We start from the raw sequence: 24,886 nt of genomic DNA, 5'->3' as shown, positions 1-24,886 counted from the left end.
ACTGAGAACACTGACAAAATCTGAAGGTATGTAGGTAAAAAATTTGAGGGAAAGGAAAGGGTAGATTAGCCAGTTGGCAATTAGCTTCAAGGGAGCAGCGTGTTTGCAGGCAGGAAAGGAAGTGGCAGCAGGGAGCAAGAACAGTGATCCACACCTCCCTTCTGCCCTAACGCCCATCAGAGGCCATGAGAAAACTGTGGAACATGGTAACCTCAGAGGCCAGACAGTTTCACCAAAGGTCGGAGAGTAGAGGCAACATTCAGAGAAGAGACTGATGATATGAGGGAATCTGCTAACTATAAAAAGAGCTCTAGAGTGTATAGAGGAGGCTTGGGGCGAGAGTAGGGGGTGGAGGGTGGAGACTGAGTCCAGTTAAGGAAAACAGAACAGGATGAGATCAGAGGTTGGGAGAAAATGGATGACTGAAGAGGTGTGCTTCTGGCAGTGACTCACGGGTAATGGGATTTGTCCTTAGTCTGAAAGTGGGATCAACCATTTTCTGCAGATATGATCGGTTCCTAACATTGTAGTGATTAAAATACCTGTTATTGGCTTTTTTAAAAAGTGATTTTCACTTCCTGATCTCTCACTTGCAAAATCAGACATAACACCTTGATCTCATTTTTCATATCTCTATAATGTAGATAACCATGATGCTTTTCTATTTGTTAGAGAAATTATGAAAACAGGACAAAGACTATAAGTACCATCCATCATAATTATTCTTTTAAAAACATACACAAAGAGAACTGAAGTAAATAAGATCTTCTAAGGCTTCCATTATACTGAAATCACTCAAAAAATAATAAAAACTATGTTGAGGCTACAGTGTGAAATTTTTTCCCAATTTCTCTCAGAGTACTTTAAGGTTGATTTAACACGATATATAATTTTCATAACATTCTACATACGAAAAAAAACAACAAAGCTATTACATTCATAAAACAAAATATCAAGCTGAACTTAATCCAAGGAAGACACAATAAACAGACTTTGAATGGACTCTAAAACTGTCTTTGAGCTTTCATTCATATGGAATAAAGCCTAGCAAATAAGCTTTTACCTAGTAGACACTAAATAAATTGAAGAGAGTAAGTTGATAAAGTAAATTTTCTGAGCACTATGGATGACAGCTCTAGACAAACACTGTCTAATAACAATATAATGTGAGCCACTACTGCAGGCCAAATACATAATTTTAAATTTTCTAGTAGCCCCACATTAAAACAAGTAAAAAGAAACAGGTGAAATTAATTTTAATATATTTTATTTAACCTAATACATTAATAAGGTATTTTACATTTTTTTCTAATTCTTTGAAATCTGATATGTATCTTATACTTATGGTATATCTCAACTCAGACTAGCCACATTTCAAGTGCTCAATATCTACATGAGGCTAGTGGTTACCATATTGGACAGTGAAGCTTTAGCCCTTTCAAAGACTTCTAAGATATCAAAATGCAGTTTTCCTAATTCTATAGAATTATAGAGTTCAGGATTCTATATCTGAGTCTAAAAGAAAGAAAAAATAAACAACTATATACTAAAAGGAAAATATTTTTTCCCCAAAACTGTTATTAAAAACAAGTATCAAGGGCAATTGGTCCTTATTAAATACTAAAAAATTTCTACCAAAACCTCCTATCATTTTTTTAGTCACCTATAAGGAATAATGAGATTTGCCTCACTTTTTTCCAAACAACCACATGGTTAACTCCAGAATTTGATTTCCCAGTTCCTTAAACAATTAAATATTTATTTACACAAATAATAAAATAAAACCTTACCTAAGCCATATAGAGCAATTTTTGTGGTTCCTTTTTGAAGCAAAACTGGACTAATGTCTATCTTCTCCACAGACATTGAACGTCCAAAGTGATTTACGAATCCAGCACAATTTAAAATATCCAGGGCACAGAGTGCGTCTGCCTATGTGAAATATTTTCAAAGAATATTAATGTATATCTAAAAATAAGTAATCTGTACATCATATTATTACCTATTAAAAGTATACTCTATATACTAGTTACAAAAACACAGATTAGGATAATGTCTTCTGAAAACAAAATTACAATAGTAAAACTATTTGCTACCTTTTTTCTATTACAAATGACCTAGTGCACCTGGAATCACATGCTATATGGAAAGTTAATATTTCATCAAAACTTATCATGATGTCTTGGCCACTGCTAAATAAAAACTAGCCATGAAGTAAGTGCTTTGTGATATTAAGCAGACCTCTTAAGACATGGGGGAAAAAAACTAGATAACTAGTGATTTATAATATTAATGACCAGATAAGACAAAAAGATATTTTGAGTTTAGGACCTCTATTACTACTTCCACACCAAACAGGTAATAAGATGACCTAATTTAGATTTAAAACTTTTCATGAAACAATCATTTCCTACAGGTAAGATTTTATGAGATAAAAGATACAGAAGCACTTGGTAAATTGTAAAGCATTATACAAATGTTGAGTGTTTATTCCTACTCCTAGGTACTTACTGTTCCCCAGTGCTAATGAAATACAAGCATACCTCACATAACAATTATTATTTCAGATTTTAAAAAATCATCACAAAAGCAATATAAAGCTTATATGAATGACAAAAAGTCAATTTGACTTTCTGACTCAACTTGACTAAAAACCACTGGGAATAAGGGGAAGAATGCTTTCCACAGAAAAACTCAAGTGATCACTTCTAAAATTTCCACCAACTGTAAGAACCCAATAATTACCCCCGTGGGATCATCATGATTGCCATGAATACTAAACACTGGAACCGAAATGTTGAGATTGCCATCCTGGAAGTTCACCCACGGAAACCTTAAAAAAAAAAAAAAAGTCAAAGTTTCTATAAGAGATAAAAGCTGTTCCCCCCAATATCCTCCCCACTAAAATTAATGCAATTATAGGCAAACTGGATGAACTAAGTTGGCAAATGACCACTAGTCTGGAGCTTTGAAAAAATAAAATCAGGGCCAGCCCCGGTGGCTCAGTGGTTAAGTTCGGCATGCTCCGCTTCGGCAGCCCCGGTTCGGTTCCCGGGCACAGACATACACCGTTGGTCAGTGGCCATGCTGCAGTGGCAGCCCACATACAAAATAGAGGAAGATTCGCAACAGATGTTAGCTCAGGGCGAATTTTCCTCAGGGAAAAAAATTTAAAAATTAAAAAAAAAAATCATAGGCAACAATTCATTTCAATTCAAGTCTGAAAATATCTCAAAGTACTACACTTTAAAGAAAACTCTACAATAAATGATGCTTCTGAATTATAAGAAAGAGTGTTGTATCTGATTGATGGAAAGTTACTAAGCTTTCAACATTTTAAAAGCCCTTGTATAAGGTTTTTTTTATTTGTAGGAGGGGGAGGGGAAGAAGCACACCCAATTTGGAATCCAAAAGACCTAGATTAAAAATTCCAGCTCTGGGGCCGGCCCGGTGGCGCAAGCGGTTAAGTGCACACGTTCCGCTGTGGCGGCCCGGGGTTTGCCGGTTCGGATCCCGGGTGTGCACCGACGCACCGCTTGTTAAGCCATGCTGTGGCGGCGTCCCATATAAAGTGGAGGAAGATGGGCATAGATGTTAGCCCAGGGCCAGTCTTCCTCAGCAAAAAAAGAGGAGGATTGGCATTGGATGTTAGCTCAGGGCTGGTCCTCCTCACAAAAAAAAAAAAAAAAAAATTCCAGCTCTATCACTTACTACTTGTGCAACTTAGTCTCCCACCCACTTCTGCCCCTAGTCATTCAGCTCCTCTTCTCAGACGCAAATGATGTTAGCAATTTCTAGCGTATCTTTGCAAAAATATACCTGTACAAGCAAATAAATACATCTTCTTCCTTCTCACACAAATGGTATCACAATATAGATTTCTGCACCCTGCTTTTATCACCTAACATATTTTAGAAATCATTCCACATCAGTACACAAAGAGCTTTCTTGTGCTTTTTTTTTGGCTGGACAGTACTCCATTGTATGGATTATTATAATGTGTTTAAGTAGTTACCTAACCAATGGACATTTAGACTATTTCCAGTCTTGTTTTACAAACAATGCTACAGTGAGTAATCTTGCACCAAGTTGCCCTTGGTGAAAGTAAAGGAAGACATCTAGAAGGGAATTATTGGGTCAAAGGGTATGCACGCATTTGTAAATTTGATAACTACTGCCAATTTCCCTCCACAGAGGTTGTACAAATTCACACATAATACAATGGCAATGCAAGAAATAGACCATTTCCGCTTACTCCACCAACATAATATGTTATCATGCTTTTAAATCTATGCCAGTAGTTCTAAATCCTAGCTGCATGTTAGAATTATTTAGGAGTCTTTTAAGATATACCAATGTCCATGACACACTCAGAGAGATTCACTGGCCTAGAGATTGGGTATCAGTACTTATTAAAATTCCTAGGTAACCATTATGTGCACCAAGGACCGAGAATCATTGACCTATGCCAATTTGATATGAGAAAAATATCTCAGAATACTTCATTTTGCTTCTTTCTTACGAATGAGCTTCATTTTGTATCTTTCTTACGAATGAGCTTCATTTTGTATCTTTCATATTCTTTTAATACGTTTAAATGCCACTTTATTTCCTTTTCTGTGAACTGTCCATATTCTTTATCTATCTTTTTATTAACTGATGGATTTTTTTATTGACTTGAAAGAACTTTTTTTCTCTTGAGAAAATCAGACCTTAATTTGCAATGACCTGCGGATATTCATCCTGGTTGAACTCGGACTTTTGACTTTGCTTTGGGCAGTTTCTGCCATGCAGAAAATTACTTTTACAAACACAAACATATCCCTCTTTTTTTTTTATAGCTTCTGGGTTTGTGTCACACTTAGAAAAGCCTTTTCCATATCTAGATTTTTTTTTAAATGTCTAACAGTTTCTTCTCGTACTTTTATTGAATAATCCATATTTTTCCTGGAGTTATGAGACACCACCTTCATCTAATACTAAATTCCTACATGTATTAAGGCTATTTCTGGAACTTCTATACTCTTTCACTTTGCCTATCAATTCATAGAGTCATACCACATTTTTAATTATAGCAGTATTATAACATACTTTATTTTTTCCAGCTTTATTGTGATACGACTGACATATAGTCCTGTATAACTTTAAGGTGTACAATGTGTTGATCTGATATACTTTTGTATTTCAAAATAATAACCACTATAACTTAGCTAACATCTGCATCATGTCATATAATTACCATTTCTTTTTTGTAGTGAGAACATTTAAGATCTACTCTCCTAGCAACTTCCAAGTATAAATAAAATATTAACTATAATCACTATGCTATACATTAGAACCTCAGAACTTACTCATTTTATAAGTGAAAGTTTATACTCTGACCAACATCTCCCCTTTTCCCCCAACCTCCTGCCCCTGGTTACCAACATTCAGGTCTGCACTTCTATGAGTTCAGCTTTTTTAGACTCCATATATAAGTAATATCATACAGTATATGTCTCTCTTTGTCTGACATATTTCACTTAACACAATGCCTTCAGGGTCCATCCATGTGGTCACAAATGGCAGGATGTCGTCCTTTCTCACGGCTGAATAATATTCCATTATGTATACATATACATACACACATACACACCCCACATCATCTTTATCCATTCTCACTTCAGCTGTTTCTGTATCTTGGCTACTGTGAATAATGCTGCAATGAACAGGGGAGTGCAGATTATCTCTTTGAGATTCTGTTTTCATTTCCTCTGGATATATACTCAAAAGTAGGACTGCTGGATCATATGGTAGTTCTGTTTAATTTTTTGTGGAACCTCTATACTGTTTTCTATAGTGGCTGAATCAATTTACATTCCCACCAACAGCGCAAAGAGTTCCTTTTTCTCCACATCCTCCCCAACACTTGTTCTCTCTTATCTTTTTGATGATAGCCATTCTAACAGGTGTGAGGTGATATCCCACTGTGGTTTTGATTTGCATTTCCCTGCTGATTAGTGACGTTGAGCACCTTTTCATGTACCTGTTGGCCATCTGTATGTCTTTCTGGAAAAATGTCTATTCAGTTCCTTTGCCCATTTTTAACTGGATTTTTTTTTTTTTTTTTTTTTGCTATTGAGTTGTATGAGTCCTTTATGTTTTGGATATTAAACTCTTATCAGATACATAATTTGCAAATATTTTCTCCCATTCTGTAGGTTGCCCCTTCATTTCGCTGATGGTTTCCTTTGCTGTGCAGAAGCTTTTTAACTGGATTTGATGTAGTCCCACTTTATATTTTTGCTTTTCGTCTCAAACTGAAAAAAATCATTGCCAAAACTAATGTCAAGGAGTTCACTCCCTATGTTTTCTTCTAGGAGTTCTATGGTTTCAGGTCTTACATTCAAGTTTTTAATCCATTTTGAGATGATTTTTGTAATGGTAGAAGCTGAGTCCAGCTTCATTCTTTTCATATGGCTGTTCAGTTTTCCCAGAGACTATTCTTCCCTCATTGTATATTCTTGATTCCTCTGTCATAAATTAATTGATCAAATATGCATGGGTTTATTTCTGGGCTCTCTATTCTGTTCCATTGATCTGTGTCTATTTTTATGCTAATACTATACTGTTTTGAATATTATACCTTTGTGATATAGTTTGGAATCAGCCTCTAGCTTTGTCTTTCTTCTTTAAGATTGCTTTGGCTATTTGGGGTCTTTTGTTGTTCTATACAAATTTTAGGACTGTTTGTTCTATTTCTGTGAAAAATATCATTGGAATTTTGATAGCCATTGCATTGAACCTGTAGATTGCTTTGGGTAGTATGGACCTCTTAACAATACTAATTCTTCCAATCCACGAGCACAGAACATCTTTTCATTTATTTGTGTCTCCTTCAATTTCTTTCATCAATGTCTTATTAGTTTTCAGTGTACAGATGTTTCACCTCCTTGGTTAAATTCATTCCTACGGATTTTATTCTTTCCAATGCTATTTGTAAATGGGATTGTTTTCTTAATTTCTCTTTCTGATAGTTTGTTGTTAGTGTATAGAAACGCAACTGATTTTTGTATGTTGATTTTGTATCCTGCAACTTTACTGAATTTGTTTATTAGTTATAACAGTTTTTTGGTGGGGTCTTTAGAGTTTTCTCTATATAATATCACGTCATCTGCAAATAGAGCCAATTTTTCTTCTTCCTTTCTGATTTGGATAACTTTTATTTCTTTTTCTTGACTAATTGCTCTGGCTAGAACTTCCAGTAGTATGTTGAATAAAAGTGGCTGAAGTGGGCCACTTGTTCCTTGTCTTGTTTCTGATCTTAGAAGAAAAGGTTTCAGCTTTTCACCACTGACAATGATGTTAGCTGTGGGCTTGTCTCATATGGCCTTTATTATGTTGAGGTACATTTCCTCTATACCCTGTTTTTTGAAAGTTTTTATCATGAAAGGATGTTAAATTTTGTCAAATGCTTTTTCGGCATCTATTAAGATGATCATGTGATTTTTACCCTTCACTTTGTTAATGTGGTATAGCATACTTTAATATCTAGTTGGGCTAGTTACTATTTAGTAGTCTTCTTTTTCACTTTCCTTATTTTTTTTTTGTCTAGACTTTTCTGTACAAATTACTAAACTGGCAGGGGAAATTATCTAGAATGCAGCACAAAGAGATAAAGTTATGAGCAATATAAAAAAGAGGGTAAGAGATATGAATAATATTCAGATAGAGAAAGGATATGAAACAATGTTTGAAAATGTAATATATAAGAATTTCCCAAAATTGCTGAAAAAAATAATTCTCAGATTGAAATGCATGATGAAGCCCAAACAGAACTAAACAGGATAAATAGGATAAACAGAACTAAATCCACAGCTAAATATGTTATAGCAGGCCTGTGAAATGCTAAGGACAACGAAAAAAACTTAATAGTTACCTGAGTGTTTTCTTTATGCCAGTTACTACTCTAATCAATTTTCTTATTAACTCAACTACTCCTCACAACAACTCTGTAGGATTAGCACTATTCTTTTCCCATTTTATAATGATGAAACTGAGACACAGCGGGCCTGGGATTTGAACTCAGTCTTGTATCAGAATCTGTGCTTTTGATCGCTATGTTATACTGCTTTTCCAACAACTAAAACAACAACAGACTCCTCAACAGCAACAAAAAATCAGAGTTTACCACTCACTGGCACTCAATGAAAAAGCTACTAAAAACTGTACTTCAGAAAAGAAGGAAACTGAATCTAGACAAAAGGAATGAAATACAAGAAGCAGCAACAGTGAGCAAAGAAATAGGTCAACATGTCTATAAGGAGTGGGTGGAGCAGTTTAAAAATAGTTTGCAGTTTAAAAATAAGATTAAAAAAAAGAAAACACTGACGTTCTAGATTTGAGCAGAAGATGGATAAAGACACTGATCAGAATTCCTAAAAACAAGGACATATATTAAAAATTACAGGAATCTTTTAAAATTCAATTCTATATTCAGCCAAACTACCAATCCAGAGTCAAGTTAAAAACGGCCATTTTCTTACATTCTTACATACAAAAATCTCAAAATTTCACCTCCCAATATAAACTCATTTTTAAAATATATATTTTATATATATATACACACACAAATAGATTAAAAAAATATGAATATGTGTTTTCATAGGTTGTTATACATACATGTATTTCTTAGCTCTGTGCACTGAGAGAGCCTAGAAGCAGGGATAAGACAACAGTAATGTGCATGCCTAGCGTCCAGATTTTGGCTTTCAAATACCATTCTCCAAAAGGAACCAGGGCTCCTTGAAGAAATGGATGAGTCTAAAGCCAGGGAAGTAAAAATACAAACCTAGCCTAGAGCATCTTACAATGCCAAAAAGTAACAAAGAGTGAGAAAATAGATGGGGATATATCAAAAGGACACAGGAGCCAATCTGAAAGAGCACCCAATGGCTAAAGCTAGAACAATTTATTTGAGCAATAAAATAGATTATGATAGTATCTGATTATAACCCAGAGGAAAAAAAATGAATTCATACTGACATAAACAATTGAATAAGTTCCTACTGATAGAGACAATTGAATAAATAAATAAATGGGGGACAAGGAACAAATCTTCCTTACAGAAGTATTCCAATTATAAAAGTAGAAAGAAAGTGGGAAATAGAAAATTACCATTAGAACATCACAGTTATAATTGATGTAGGCAAGAGCCACGGATGCATGCTAAAATTAGTGGACAAACCTGGAGAAACAGAATAGTTGCATAGCCTCAAAATAGCTCCCCCAAAATATTTACTAATTACTTTTGTGGTTTTAACCTAACCACAAATTCTCTGATACTCCTTCCTCTCTCCAGGAAGTGAAACTTAATTTCCTTTCTTGGGTGTGGGCTGGACATAGCGACTCACTTCTAACAGTGTACGGAAAGGGAAAAATAGTAACTTGACTGAAGAAATCTGGCAGACACCACCTTAACCAAGAGATCAAGGTTAACTTCACCAGTGATAAGCCATGTGGATAACACATACTTCCAATATGCTATGAGAAAGGCACTTCACCTCTGTGGAATATTCTTCCGGGAAAACCATAATCCTAGTCTAATCATGAGAAAAACCAAAACTGAAGGACATTCTACAAAATATCTGACCAGCATACTTCAGAAGTAGCAGGGTCATGAAAGACAGAGAAACTGGCATAGGCTGAAGGAGACTAAAAGAACATTTCAACTAAATGCAATGCGGCATCCTGTACAATGTTTAAGAAAAAACATGCAAGTATCTTTATGACATGGGGTTCTAGGTGGATATTGTAAATAAGTCCCAAAAGTACAAATCTTAAAGAAAAAGAATGATATATTTGACTACAACAAAATGAAATATTTCTGTCAATAAGAGGCCTCATAAACAAAGTCAAAAGACAATCCACTGATTGGGGAAAAAAATATATGCCTAACAAAGGCTTAGTATCTAGAATATATGAATAACTTCTGCAAATTCAGTAGGAAAAGACAAAAATCCCAATTTTTAAAATGGGCAAAGGATATGAACAAGAGGATACCAAAATGTACAATAAAAATCAAGAAGATACTCAGTCCCACTATTAATTAGGGAAACACAAATTAATACAATGATGTACAGAAAATTCAAAGAACTACATTTACTATGAAAATCACCTTAGTGAAGGTGAAATGGCTAATTGTTAATGTGTTTGTCTTATACAGAAAATATTATACACAAGGAAACATTCACGTAAGCATTTAAATATACTTACTTACTAAATCCAAAGTTGACTGACTGATCGCTGATAATTTCAAACTGTACAGGACGATCACCCATGCAATATTTTCTGAATAACTCGAGGCAGCTATGTAATGTTTTTCTTGAAGGTTTATTTTCATGAAAAAGATCACCACCTAACAAAATAAAATCCACCTAATCCACAAAAAAAGTGTTAAAATTAGTATGCTTTATAGGTAAACTCTGAGGAAATATCAAGGTTGAAGATATTAATTTGCAAGTCACCAGCATTTATGTTTATTCCCCAGCTCTCTCTTGGGCTCTAGACCGACATTTCAACTGCCTGCTGGAATGTTCCCCTGAACATCCTATTGGAATCTCCAACTCAAATGGTCTAAATCAGAATTTATCACCTTCCCACACAAAGAAGTACGTTATAAGTATGAAATAAGGAAGAAATATTCCTTATTCAAAACCTATTTCTATTATTGGTACCACCATTCACCCAAACTTGCACACACTTCAGAGTCATGGTCATCCCCTTTTCCCTCATCCTCATCCCCTACAACTACCCAAAATACACAGATCCTATCTTTGTAATGTCTTGGAGTCACTTCATCTTTTCCATTCCATGCTACCACTTTAAAAACTCAAACTGATCTCTAATTCATGCTATACTCTGTTGCCAGATGGCTTTCTATTAAATTCGGTACAAACTCGTCAATGGCATTTGAAGTTCTCAGTGCAGCTCAAACTACATTTCTAGTCTTTCAGCATACTAACATATGACCTACCAGTGGAGCCAAAGTGACCTGCTGTACCCCTAACATACTTCATATTGTCTCACCTCCATGCCCTTTGTCCTGCTTCATGTGAGATGTACATTCTCTGTGCTCTTCACTCCTCAAAAGCCGACCCACCCTTCAAAGTCAAGTTAAAGCCCATCTCCCTCATTAAACTATCTTGCTATCCTCATCTAAATGTGATCTCTTCTACCTCTCAACTCCCAGGAAATGCAGTTTATAACTTTCTTATGGCTCTTATCACATATGACCTTGCACCTGAGCATTTTGGACATTAGTCTTATCTCACATACTGGTTTGCTGCATGTTCTTTGAAAGTAGAAACTGTGACGGTCATTTTACATTTCAAATAGAAATTGCCACAGGATCCTGCATTCAGTAAACACTCCATAAATATTTGTAAATCTTTACAGAATATTTACAAAAGCAGCTCCTATTTAACTTAAGGGTATAAAGCACACAAAATCTGCTTTGGGCTTTTATTATATTAATATCTAATATTAATAAAAGGCAATATGAGTACATGGGTCTATAAAACAAATCTCTAACTTTAAAAAGGGAAAAGAGCCTGTTGAGTAAGGGAACATAGTAGAAACTGCAAAAACGTAAACCAAACTCACTTCATGTTCCTGGGCAAGTCTTAAAATTTCATCAAGTGTTACAAATGTATCATTTCCTCTGACTGCATCTTTCTCCATAAATCCCAGATGAATATCTGTTGCAACTAAGATTTTAAACGTATTTTCATCATCACTGTATTAAAAAAGAAGAAACATTTCAATATAATTCATTCAAAGGATTTTCAAGCAAAACCTAAATCTATAAAATAAATAATAGCAGTTATGGAGTAAAATCATTTTTCTAGCCTTAAACTAGGTCCGAAAATTTGAAGTATTCAACAGATCATTAACATCCCAGTTTTCCTACCACTAATTCAACACAGAAAAAAATGTACATACATTTTTAAAAGTTTCTGTAACTGCTTAAAAAATTTATAACCTTATTACAACCAGTTTTATACACTTATATGTAACCTAGATCTGAAAGCTTGGTTGTTTTCCTATTCTGCTCCACAGCAAAAATCCAAGAGGATTTAACCCCAATACCTAAACTTGCTATTTATCTATTTTATACTTTTCCAGAAAAATCAGAGTTAACTGGCTAATTTTAAAAGCCCTTCTTCTTACTTTATAAGTAGATTTTATCCTAATACACTAGTAACTTACCTTCAGGCCTAATGAAGACTCTTGCTTGACTTTACTCTCCATACAAAGTTAGTTTTTCATTAACAAATTTGGGCAAGTACCAAAACAGATTTACAACTCCATTTAAATTTGGTAGTATTCAAAAGCAATTTCATGTAAAGCAGCAATGTAATAGTTATTAATACTCTCTTAAACTTAATGTAACTTTTAACTTTCTTTAAAATATTTTGGTATCTGATTTCATCTCAACTCCCATATGTGAACAGGTAAGTATCATTACCTCTGGAAAATGAGAAGGCTCAACACAGAGAACTGATTTATCACACAACAAAGTAGTAGAAACAGGACTAAAACCCAGGATTAAAACTCAGGCTGTTTTCACTAACCCATAATCAACTTACACAAAAAAACTTTTATATGTATCTCCAAAATTCAAATTTTTTTTTTAATTTTTTGTTTATTGCAGTAATATTGGTTTATAACATTGTATAAATTTTAGGTGTACATCATTATACTTCTATTTCTGCATAGATTACATCATGTTCACCATCCAAATACTAATTACAACCCATCACCACACACATGTGCCGAATTATCCCTTTCACCCTCCTCCCTCCCCCCTTCCCCTCTGGTAACCACCAATCCAATCTCTGTCTCTATGTGTTTGTTTATTGTTGTTATTATCTACCACTTAATGAAGGAAATCATACGGTATTTGACCTTCTCCCTCTGACTTATTTCACTTTGCATAATACCCTCAGTGTCCATCCATGTTGTCACAAATGGCTGTATTTCATCGTTTCTTATGGCTGAGTAGTATTCCGTTGTGTATATATACCACTTTATACACAAGAGAATTTTCCAGCAAAGATTTCTCTTCAGAAACTTCAAAAATGATATGCACACAGTTCTGATTGCTAAAAACACATAGGTAGGTCAGAATACTTTCAGATCACATTACTACTCTATGCTTCCATAGCAATTTGTAAAGTATTTTCACATGAATTCGCTCATTTAAACATGAAAACTAACCTGAGAAAGTAATTTTTAATTCAATTACAAATGAAGAAATTGAGGCAAGTTTCAGAGAATTGCTAACTTGCCCAAGCCACAGAGTATTAATCAAGGAATTGAAACCAGGGCGAAGGACTCCAAGTTTAAACCTTTTTCCACATAACTTTTTCTAGTCCTTTTATTTATTTTCATGTCAGTGAAATTGATTTCCAATTTATTCGAATACTAAAGCAATATACTCCTCTAAAAATCTGCTTAAACAGACGCGTTAGTTTGTAAGACTTAGTCATGAAAGTTCAAGAATCTTTATAGCTTCAACATTTTAAGACAAAACCTAAGAACATAAACTTATGTACTATAGCAATATACCAAATCACCGCAAGACCCCAATCTATAGCTGCATATTATCTTTTAGTTAATAAACATACCGTATGAATTTTTAAACATTCCTAATATTCTTTTTGATGACTAACACTTCTGTTCATAGGCAAGCTCTTAATTTACTGCGAATTTATTAAATAAGTTTTTTTATGGTGATCATAGTTAATGGGCTGTAGTAACTCAAAGCAACAAAGAAGATTCCAGAAGACAGGTGCTTACAGGGCATCTGCAGTACTCATTTCTACGGTCTGTCCAGCTCCTCCAGTACCAGTTTTCTCTCCAAGTACCCCTGGGTCCTGTGCTCAAATGTGTCAGAAAACTCACTCAATTCCAAATTCTAGAAACAAAATTACATTATTATAAAACACATTTTTAAAAAGCAGACTGACAATTTTGGAAAAGAGTCTCATTTCATCTAAGCACCTACTATACTTTTATTTTTTAGGAACTAAGAATAGAAAATAGCATATCTCTAGTGCCTTCCAGTTTCACCACTATAATTAAGTTCATCTCCTATTTCCGTTTTCCATGTCCTATGGGAAACTAATGTTTGTAAAATGAATGGGCAAAAAGGGTCACATACAGTAGTTCTGGTTTAGCATACGAACAAGTCTGGATATGCAGAAATGTTTAAATTGCACGCATAGGCTACTCTAGAGCGTGGAGGCGACCCCGTACTTCCTGCTCCAACACAAGATGTCTTTAAGGAATGGGAGGGCTTGTTTTGGAAAAGGAAGGGTCCCACGTTAAAGCTAATGAAAAAAACAGAAACACGTGGTCTGCGGAGAAACCTTCAGGCGCCAGCAGAACCAGCGATAATGGTCAGAATATTTGGGGAGAAACGGCAGGCACCGCGAAATGACCCCTCCCACGTCCAGATTCCTGGTTTCGTGGAGATCCCAAGCCTCAACAAGCCCTCACCACCCGACTCTTTGCAGCCGGAACGCTGGACCCTCCAGGACTCCTCCCCGGCCCACTCGGCCCATTTTTCCCAAAGGGTCAATTCCACTCTGGGCTTCCCGCCCGGGATCCTGCAGATAAAGGAGGCCGGTGCGATTCATAAATTACCCCCCACCTGGACTCTCCAAAGCCCACCCTGGGGACCTGAGTCTGTCTTTTACCCAGGATGGAGGAGCGACACTCGTGAGAAGAACAGCAACAGCACGGCCTGAGATTGCCTGGCAGAAACCGCTTGACCGTAAACATGAATTAGCCGGGAGAGAAAAAGCAGCTCTTCCTCTCGCGATACCTCATTGCGGACGTAGGCGCCTCAAGTCCACTTTGGCTCTCATTGGCTGCCGAATGCAGTGAGGGCGCTGGGAAAGTAGTGGTGAGGCCCCGCCCTCATACCGGAGCCACTCCTGAGCCGCCGAGAGGACGAACCCCGGGAGCGAGGGTCGCGGCGGCGATTTTCCTCTCTATAGGTGGGTGGCTCTACCTTGTCCCGGAGCATGCTTTCTGGTCTCCTCGTGTCACTTAAGAACTCCTGGGCCCATAGGAACGGGTCATCTGTCGGCCCTGGCCGAACCCTGCAGGTCGGGCCACGTCGTGGGTCCTAGGTAGGGCTGGAGCGGCTTCTCAGCTCTTGGCTGTTTGGAAGGCCGGAGGCGTGACTCCGGGGCCTGTGCAGTGACCGGCGGGTGCCGGAGGGCCGGGACGGGGGACCTTCTTTCTCATTCCCGTTCCCCTGTGATGGAGCATTCTCATCCTCTAGTTTACAAGCCTTTTCCTGCTTTCCCTTATTGTCGCCCTGGCTCCCAGGTTCAGCACATCTGTATTGCTTTGTGCTGATAGCAGTAAAATATAGTGCAGTAAAAAAATAATGTGAAACTTTTGAATTAGCAATCTGGGCTTTCAGTTGCATTGAAGGGTCCTAGATCTAGAGTAAGTTGTTTTAGTCTATTGGAAGCTCAGGGCCTTCACCTGTAAAATGGGGTTTATGGCCTCACCTGTCACTGAGTTGTTTGTGAGGAGTTGACATAGTTAAGATACCTCTCAAAATGGAATGTGTCCTTTAAGTTAAGAAACATACCCTATTTATTCCTAGTGAAATATCATCAAGTAAGAATGTTGATAGACTTTTTAAATCCTCAATGAGGGCCATGAGCCTGGGTTTGACTTTTTATTTATTTTTTTCCTTTTTTTTTTTGTGAGGAAGATCAGCCCTGAGCTAACATCCCTGCTAATCCTCCTCTTTTTTTTGCTGAGGAAGACCAGCTCTGCGCTAACATCTATTGCCAGTCCTCCTCCTTTTTTCCCCCCAAAGCCCCAGCAGATAGTTGTATGTCATAGTTGCATGTCCTTCTAGTTGCTGTATGTGGGACGCAGTCTCAGCATGGCCGGAGAAGCAGTGCTCGGTGCGCGTCTGGGATCGGAACCCCCGGGCCGCCAGTAGCGGAGCACACGCACTTAACCCCTAAGCCACGGGGCTGGCCGTGGGTTTGACTTTTTAAATTAAATCCACCATGAAAATTTTATATGTTATTTATTGTATCTGGTGCAGTAAATTCAAAATTTATAAAAAGGGGGGGCATAAGATCTGTGCTGTAATGTTACTGTATTTGGTATAATTAACAAGTGAACTTAACGTTATTTACCAATATTAAGTGTTTAATGAATTGATGTATGATCACTTTTGTGTTGAAAGGTTCAGGGAATAGTTTGAGAATAAAGAAAAACGTGAGATAAAGCAATCCTGATAGGGTCTCTCGATAGACTCTGAAAAGCTGGACAGGCCTCGGAAATCCTTTTGTACAAAACTTACATTTTACCATGAAGTAACAGGCCCAGAGAAGGTAATAGTCATGAGTGATAGATTTAAACTTGAGTTTAATGCTCTTGGTACTAATAGCCAACTAATAGCTGCCTTAGGATTGTATACTATTAAACTCATGAAATCAGTATCTTAGGGGTATGACTAACTCTTGAACTTTTCAGAATGCATACCAGGCAAAATCAAGTGATAGGACTTTAATTAAATTTAATTCTACAAATACATCTTAATATCTACTGTATGTAAGTAGGACATAGTGTAAGTTAAATATAGTCTCTATCTTTAAGCTTATAATCTCTTAAGAGGCTAAAACAAGAACAAAATTAGTAGTGAAGTAAGATAATATGTAGCACAAAAACAGTAGAAACTAGAGAGAGATCTAATTTGGAGGATCAAGAAAGACTTAATGAAAGAGGTAACATCTGAGAAGAGCCTTGAAAGAATAATAAGATTTTAACAAATATAGTTGGAACGCTGAGAAATGGTATTTTTTAAATATCTATTATTCTCATTTTCTTTAATGGTTTAAAGTTTAATATGCTGTGTAACTCTTTAAGCTGATAATGGTTAATAAATTAATATGGCAGTCTAGCAGAATAAACATCACTTCCTTCAGGAAGCCTTCTCTCATCCCTTAGGACTGAGTTAATTATGACCCTCCCGTACACTCATTGTATCTGAACATACCTATCATAGCACTTACCAGGCTGTCTTTGCCAGTCACCCCAACTAGACAGTAAGCTTACTGAGGTTAAGACAGGGATCTTGTTCATTATTGAATCCCAGTACCCAGAGACTGCACATACGAGGCATTCTATTGATATTTGTTGAATGAAGGAGTGAATGACAGCCAAAAAATTCAGTTTCAAAACAAGAGGCCAACTAAGAACTATAGTTGTCTATCGATGAATAGGACTACTTTTTAAAGCAGTGAATTTTCCTAAGCCTGAAGTTATTAAAGTAGAAATAGGATAATTATTACAGATGTCATGATAAAGATATCTGCATTGATGAGAGATTGGGACAGATGTCCTTTGGGGGCTATTCCATCTCTAAGAATCCCTGATTCTTTCAAGTAGTTTTTTAGGAACTAGAAATTTTTGTTTCTGCTCTATAGCATCTGTGTGTCTAGTTTATAAAAATCATGAATGTGCCTGTCTTTATTGTATTAGTTGTAATTTAAAAGCTTCAAGCACTTATCACAATTAGCATAATACAATAGTATCTGAACCAGTAGATTCAAAATAAATACAGTTTGAACTATTGACTTAGTAGAAGAAAAAACAAAAAAGTAAGGCGTATTAGACCATTAAAGATATAGGTAACTGAAATCTATCAGCTCCAATATTTAGTGAATGTAAAAGGTGTCAATAAACACCAAAGAGGTTAGACAGAGTTTGTGTATGTTTGCCAAACTTATCTATGCTGTTGATAGAGCCTCAATTACTGTTTTGCTAATAATTTGTCTTTGTGTTTTCAGATCTTGATGAATAAAATAAAGCAGACATAATTCATCTCTTGAAAGATTATTTATATGCTGGCATTTGAAATGCTTTGTATTTAGAATAGTAGTAAAAATGGAAAAAGAGAAAGTAAATGATGATGCGAAACCAGACCCAGAGGATTCCTTGGACTTTTCTGAACACTTTAACCAACTTGAATTGTTGGAAACACATAGACACCTTATTCCCACTGGTACCCAAAGTCTCTGGGAAGAGAATTCTGATGAAGATGAACAAGATGAAAAAACTGAAGAGTGGTATCAATTGCAAGAAAAAAAAATGGGAAAAGATCCAAGCAAATTGCTTCTTTGGGCTGCTGAAAAGAATCGGGTAAAAAAAAAAAAAAATTAAAGAGGAAACCATCGTATAATAGGAAGAGTATTAGATTCGGAGCCAAAAGACCCGTCCCTGAACCTCTATTTGGTCTATAACTTTGGGCAAATCCTACCATGTCTGAACCTCTATTTTCTTATCTGTAAAAATGGCCACCATAATACCTGCCTATTTTATACAGGGTTTTGGAGATCAAATGAGGCAATGTACATGAACGTATATAGTAAGCTACAAAGTGTCATATTAGGTATTTTGGGGGGGGCTTTAAGGATAATTAACTATAAAGATAGCAAGCAATCATCTATATTTTTAAAGCGTTTGTATTAAGTCATTAGGATCGTCCTAGAGACAAGTATCATTTAGGGAAGGGAGGATGGGAATTAACGTTTATTGAATACCAACTATACTGTGTGCCTTTCTACATTATTTGATTTAATCCTTGTATATGCCTGTGAAATAGGTAATATTCTTCCCTTTTACAGATTAAGAAATTGAGGTTCAGGAATATTTATTTTTTCCAGGATCATCCAAGTAGGATGGTCCTACTTAATATCATTTAACTAAGTTCCCCCATCTCTGTGTTGGTAAACTAATAACTAAAAAGGTCTTACAGTTTTGGATAACTTTTTAACACAAAAGCATACTTCATCCTACCAGAGGTCCATAGACCAAACTGAAAATCACTTCCTGAAAATGTGTGTCTGAGGTTGTTTTAGTTAGAGGAATTGAGTTCTTTAATCTCCAGATTTCCTTGTTACCATTGTATTCTTCTGATAAAGAAGTTTATTTTTTACAGTTTTATACACTATATTGGTGTGATAATCCTACTACAGAAAAATCAATCTATTATGTTTTCTTCACAGATGAAATATATTAAATACAATTACAGCGTGTATTATTCATCTAGGGCTACAGCTTTTGTGCAATAAGCCTTACTTGGACTAGGAGTAAATGTATGGTTTGATATTCAGAGAATCACATTCTTAGAATCAACAGTTTATGGTTAACACTAACTTCTTCATTTTTAAATCAGTTGCCCTCTGCCCCCACAAAAAGAAATCTTAAATAATTTTCATTTTAAAGTCATCTGCTAACAAGTTTTTATTTAACTTAATTAAATCTAACACCACTAGACAGTTTAATTTTCTTTGTTTACTGTTTAATTTTGAGTTGGCTTTTTTTTCTTTCAGCTTGCTACAGTGCAGAGACTACTTTCTGAAAAGGCCACTCATGTGAACACTAGAGATGAAGATGAGTATACCCCTCTTCATCGAGCAGCCTATGGTGGACACTTAGATGTTGTCCGCGAGCTGGTTGCACAAGGGGCAGACGTTCATGCGGTGACCGTGGATGGCTGGACACCCCTGCATAGTGCTTGTAAGTGGAATAATACCAGAGTGGCTTCTTTCTTACTTCAGCATGATGCAGATATCAATGCCCAGACAAAAGGCCTCTTGACCCCCTTACATCTTGCTGCTGGGAACAGAGACAGCAAAGATACCCTAGAACTCCTCCTCATGAACCGCTACATCAAACCAGGTCTGAAAAACAACTTGGAAGAAACTGCATTTGATATCGCCAGGAGGACGAGTATCTATCACTACCTCTTTGAAATTGTAGAAGGCTGCACAAATTCTTCACCTCAGTCTTAATGCTTCTAATAATTTTCTTAAGTTTCTGATTACCAGTGCCTCCTTTGTGTGAGATGTGAAATAATCCCCATAATACAAAGCTGACATCAAACGTCTTACTACAGAAAATCAGTGGAAATTCATTATAATATCCTTCCAAGTGAATTGCTTGACCTTGATGTCAAAATATATTTGCAAATTATTTCGATATATCTTTAATGATTTCTGTAGAGTTTGTGATTTTTATCAGAAATAATTTTAACTTACCTATACTTAAAAACTTATCACGGGTTGTACAGAAAACTAACGGTATTTTTGGTGCTGATCCAAGAGAAATGTATTTTTAAATATCCCCCATCTTGGATCTTTGTTGAGTATTGAGTATATTGATATGTATTTTTGTAAGGTAAGGTAACTCAGAATTTAATTGAAAAGTCTTATTTATACTGGTGCAATTCAGCTGTCTTCTCTGTATTACCATAGCCATTTGCTTTCATTTTAAACCATAATAACTAACACGTTAGTGACTTGAATCTTCATAAATTAAAGAAACATCAAGAAACCTAGATCTTTGTCGTTTAGAACCTAGACCATTTTCGGAAGGTAGTTAGCTAGGTGTTCAAGCCATGAATGTTATATACCTCCCCTGCCACAATTCACACAATCCTGTGGACCGTCCTACCTCACCCTGGTCAACCTACACAGTCCTTATTCTACTGAGGAGTCAACATGACCTTTTAGACATGTGCACAACTATTCCTTGATCCAAGAGATCATAATATGTCTGCTATCCAGCTAGTTTTACCTGCCTAATCCTGCTGATTTGGGCACTTTTCATGTAGTCTCTCAAGTTCACAGGAAATGTTGGTTTCCCAGGGTCTTCATTTTATACAAACCATACAAAGGCAAAATGACAAGAGAAACAGAATTCTAAGAGTGAGGGGATGATTATTATATTGGGGTTAGATTCACAAAGTGGCTCAGGCTTTTTTAAAAAGCCACAGTGTGGGTAGTGACAAAAGCATAAATATAAATATTCAAAAAAAATAAAAGTTTTGAACAACAAAAAAAAGCATGAATTCTTTTTTTACCTGTGTATATCTTCCTTGGATCCCTAATATGTTTATTCATCCAACATATATTTATTTAGTATCTCTCTTCCAGTCTCTCCAGCAGCACTTTCCTATAGACTACCTAGCCCCTATGACTACTCCCCAAGGGTTTTCTCTTCTCATCACCAGAGCTAACACACTAGAGAAAGGGAACTAAACCAATGGCCCTTTTCTTCAGTTTTATTTTTTAAATGTCCACCAAGCTTTATCTCTTGATCCAGCCTATGTGACCCAATCACCCTAGACTAAGTAATAATGTTATTTAATCAAATGTGTGGTGGTTTTTAGGTTAGAACAAAATTGGATCATCTCAGAAAAGTTGAAAGATAATATATGAACTGAATCATTGTGACAAACAAGCTCTCAAGAGTTAGGAGAGCTTCAATTATTTTGTGATCTCTGGCTAGAAGATATCTCAGTTTCAGAGTATCAATATCTGACACAAGGGTTTTGGCAGAAAGTGAGGGATTGCTTTCTGTTTAATCTGGCACAGTTTAGTGATACGAAATGACAGGTACAGCTGATAGACAGTGGGGGTAGGATAGGACCCCATCTATCCCAGTAGACTACTAGTTATCTGAAAGTCACAGAGCCTGTGGCTCCTGTCTTACTTGGGAATGAGTTGCATCCGTGATTTTAAGAAGCTTCCCACGTAAGTATGGGGCCAAAACTTATTTCTGATAAGGCGCTGAGATGGGACTACTCCCTTGTTTTCAGGCCTCAACACTCAACCAGTGCTAGGGAGCAAACTTTACATATAAGAAAAATCTCTCATCCCTGAGGGCAGAATTTGTATTGTTTGCTTCCTTTATACTTTCCTTAGTATTTACTAGCCTCTGTGCACAGAAGGCACTCACTAATTGTGCTTTTGACTATATTACTTACCTGTACTTCCCAGTTTGCTTTAAAAGGCTAAATACCTCAGTTTGCAAGCAAAATTTTCTCTAATGTTATAGAGTTTATCCAAAGATTTATTTTAAAATCTATGTTTTTCATAAGTAAAGGCTTAATTGTAATTAACTTATATGCTTGAGAAGAACTAACTTTTTGTCATTATCCAAAGGACACATCATATGTCATAGGCCTACAGTGAAATTGGTTGGCTTTGCTTTTAGAAATCTTAAATACTTCTCCAAGGAGCTTTCTGGCCCATAACCTACCACAGTGATGGGATTTAGAGTCTTTATACTATGGATGTGAAAGCATCCATTTCTTTCTTTTCTTTGGCATCTATTGTTGCATCCACCACTGTGCTAGAAGATCATGATCAGAAGAGGCCCGGAGAAGTGACACTTGCTCTGAGACATATGCCCTGTGCCAAAATGAAACCTCTGGATCAATTCTTGATGCCTAATCAACACATATACCATCTTCACCCTACCTGAAATGGCTCTAGGAATTTATAGAACTGCTTTGGGTCAGGAAGTTGCAAAATATGATCACAAAATCATTGATTATGCCCTTACTCTAATTAGTTTATCATGGGATGTTCTAGTCCCTCTATAGGATTACCAGATGACAATTCAACTTGTGCAATATGAAGTGCTTTCTCTAAAGGGAATTTAAGATCTATGTTTACTAAGTTCAGAAATGCTCTTCTTGTTTTAGGTTTTGTATCCTTGAAGATCCCAAAGCTCTCCCTTTATATTCCTATAGTTCTCTGTCATGACTTTCCAGTAAAATATGCAGCATAGAGCTTCTTTCAAGAATCCGAACACCTCCACCCTTAGAAAAAATGGCTATCCCATCTTCCAAGTTCCCTGTCAGGTGTCAAAGGTCTCTAACAGAAGAAAAAACTCATGGAATAAGCGAAATAAAGCAAAAGAATTTCAGCAAATAATTACAAGGACTTGAAGGAAATGAGATTCTGAAAGAAAATGTGTTTTCCAGAGTGGATCCAGGGCCTTGAAAATAAGAATACCTTATCACTCATTCTACATGCAGCTTCCTGATGCCTATCAAATGAGTTCTTTAAATTCATACCTAATTTTTTCCTTTTCAGGATGGGTCTTGTTAGCACTGAGCAAGTGGAATAAAAACACAAAACATTCATTTTTGGTTTATCACTTTAATTATCTGATCGAAACTCAGGTACATCTAATAGTTCTGACTACAGATTTAATGACATTGCCACGTCCACCAGAGGATCTCAGAGTAGCAGGATTTATAGGCCAGAAAATCTGCTCTATGAAATAAATAGCTTATATAAATCTAAAAGCAAACTGCTACCTAGTTTGTTTTCTTCCTTAGCTATTATAGTATATTCAGCATTTCCCCTCTACTAGATGTACAGTACTTGAAAATTAGAAAAACATCATTGGAGAATTAATATGAGTTCATAAGGAGCACTGTCTCCTGAGCAGTCATTAGAGTTCCGTTTTCAGATAACAGCTGCCACAAACAGAGGCGATTTTTAGCAACCAAAAAGATGAGAAAGTGAGCCGGCCATCAATAAAACAAATCAGGTGCCTATCAGGTTTTTCCAAACTGCAATTTAATAACTCATGAAGAAAACATGTCCTGATTGAACGGACCAACTCTAGAACCAAGACATAGCTCTGCTGTGAGAATCACGTTAAGACCTGATACAGAATCAGGTCCTTCAGGATACATAGCAGAAAAAAGCACTCGAGTTCACATTCTCTTTCATGTGTTTTTGTATATTTCTTATTTGAAGATACACAAAGCTTATAAAAAGACTCAAAAGGAAGAAAGAGATTAGGGTCCTTTCATCCATTCTTCTGATTTTAGTCTTCACCCTTAGAAAAAGAGGAGGTTTTGGAGTCCATCTAGAAAGGTAATTGTATGTCAGGGTTTCTCACACTATTGATATTGGAGCCAACTAGTTCTTTGTTGTGGGGGCATCCTGTGCAGTGTACAATCCTGAGCAGTGCTTTTGGCCTTTACTTACTAGATGCCCGCGGGCACCTCCACCTCCCCTTCCCAAGTTGCGACAACTGAAAATGTCTCTAGACATTGTCAAATGTTTCCTGCTATCTATCATCAAAAATCTCTAAGACAGGAAATTTCATAATTTGGCTAGCCTCAAAGTTGGTTAATTAGCATACAATTAAATTTTATTGAAAGTGCATGCTTTCCTTAGATTCCAAATATTCATCAGCGTACATTCGAAAATTGAATAATCATTGATTCTATTTTAAATTTTAGTATTTTATTAATGGGATCATTTAAATGTATTAAAAAATTGGGCTAAAACGTACAATTAGAAACAAACAATTGTGTGTAGAAAACATACAATTAGAATACAACTCTTCAATACTGAGTGTCATTTGTCAGAAAAATTCACTTCCTACTCCAAGGTTTGACCTCTAGGAAATTTACCCTTTAGGTCAGATGAGTTTATTTTAATAATTGATATTAATGGAGATGATAATCAAATCCTGATTTTTAATAGGTTGCACCATTACAAATGTAATTTTTTTATTGCATTGCTGAATAAAATGCTACAGTAGTCCGCCCGTATCTGCAGTTTCACTTTCCGAGGTTGCACTTACTTGCAGTCAACCCCGGTCAGAAAACATTAAATGGGAAATTTTAGAAATAGGCAATTCATAAATTTTAAATTGACACTGTTCTGAGTAGCTTGATGAAATCTCGGGCAGTTCCACTCAGTCCTGCCTGGATGCGAAACATCCTTTTGTCCAGCATGTCCAAGTTGTCTACACTAACCACCCGTTTGTCACTTAGTAGCCATCTGGGTTTTGGATGACTGTCCCAGTATGGCAGTACTTGTGTTCAAGTAACCCTTAGTTTACTTAATAATGACCCCAAAGCAAAAGAGTAGTGATGCTGGCAATTCGGATATGCCAAAGAAAAGCCTTCAAGTGCTTCCTTTAATTGAAAAGGTAGAAGTTCTTGACTTAATAAGGAAAGAAAAAAATTGTATGCCAA

The 24,886-nt window shown here is 36.2% G+C and overlaps 2 protein-coding genes across 6 annotated transcripts in view; one reads left to right on the top strand and one right to left on the bottom strand.

The window, feature by feature from the left end:
- MRE11 (MRE11 homolog, double strand break repair nuclease) overlaps nt 1–14,833 on the bottom strand; it is a 65,564-nt gene extending 50,731 nt beyond the window's left edge. For 2 of the 3 annotated variants that reach the window (XM_058545391.1, XM_058545393.1), the window contains exons 1-6: nt 14,745–14,832; nt 13,843–13,960; nt 11,644–11,776; nt 10,255–10,415; nt 2,746–2,833; nt 1,791–1,932 (exon numbers count right to left, since the gene is read on the bottom strand). In XM_058545391.1, the coding sequence (XP_058401374.1) occupies nt 1,791–1,932; nt 2,746–2,833; nt 10,255–10,415; nt 11,644–11,776; nt 13,843–13,862 (544 nt within the window). In that variant the 5' untranslated portion in view covers nt 13,863–13,960; nt 14,745–14,832. Of the gene's footprint in view, nt 1–1,790; nt 1,933–2,745; nt 2,834–10,254; nt 10,416–11,643; nt 11,777–13,842; nt 13,961–14,744 lie in introns of all 3 variants that reach the window. The other variant, XM_058545392.1, reaches the window with a different exon arrangement.
- A 9-nt stretch (nt 14,834–14,842) lies between these two features.
- ANKRD49 (ankyrin repeat domain 49) lies at nt 14,843–20,507 on the top strand. 3 transcript variants are annotated; one of them, XM_058545395.1, is made up of 3 exons: nt 14,843–15,047; nt 17,877–18,228; nt 19,422–20,507. In XM_058545395.1, exons 2-3 carry the CDS (start codon nt 17,974–17,976, stop codon nt 19,881–19,883), a joined length of 717 nt encoding a protein of 238 aa, XP_058401378.1. In that variant the 5' UTR covers nt 14,843–15,047; nt 17,877–17,973; the 3' UTR covers nt 19,884–20,507. The 3 variants fall into 3 exon arrangements, with proteins under 3 accessions (XP_058401378.1, XP_058401379.1, XP_058401377.1); XM_058545396.1 differs by lacking the exon at nt 14,843–15,047 and adding an exon at nt 15,067–15,158; XM_058545394.1 differs by lacking the exon at nt 14,843–15,047 and adding an exon at nt 15,068–15,182.
- The last annotated feature ends 4,379 nt before the right edge of the window (nt 20,508–24,886 follow it).

Source organism: Diceros bicornis, chromosome 7 (genome assembly GCF_020826845.1).
Source record: "Diceros bicornis minor isolate mBicDic1 chromosome 7, mDicBic1.mat.cur, whole genome shotgun sequence".
In the NCBI taxonomy this organism is placed as follows: domain Eukaryota; kingdom Metazoa; phylum Chordata; class Mammalia; order Perissodactyla; family Rhinocerotidae; genus Diceros; species Diceros bicornis.
This window is presented reverse-complemented; position numbering and strand designations above follow the sequence as displayed.

What these genes read in the sequence shown, in the direction of transcription:
- ANKRD49 (XM_058545395.1), top strand. Translation starts at nt 17,974, where the DNA reads ATGGAAAAAGAGAAAGTAAATGATGATGCGAAACCAGACCCAGAGGAT. An exon ending in GGGCTGCTGAAAAGAATCGG is followed by an intron (nt 18,229 to 19,421) that starts GTAAAAAAAAAA and finishes TTTTTCTTTCAG; the next exon opens with CTTGCTACAGTGCAGAGACT.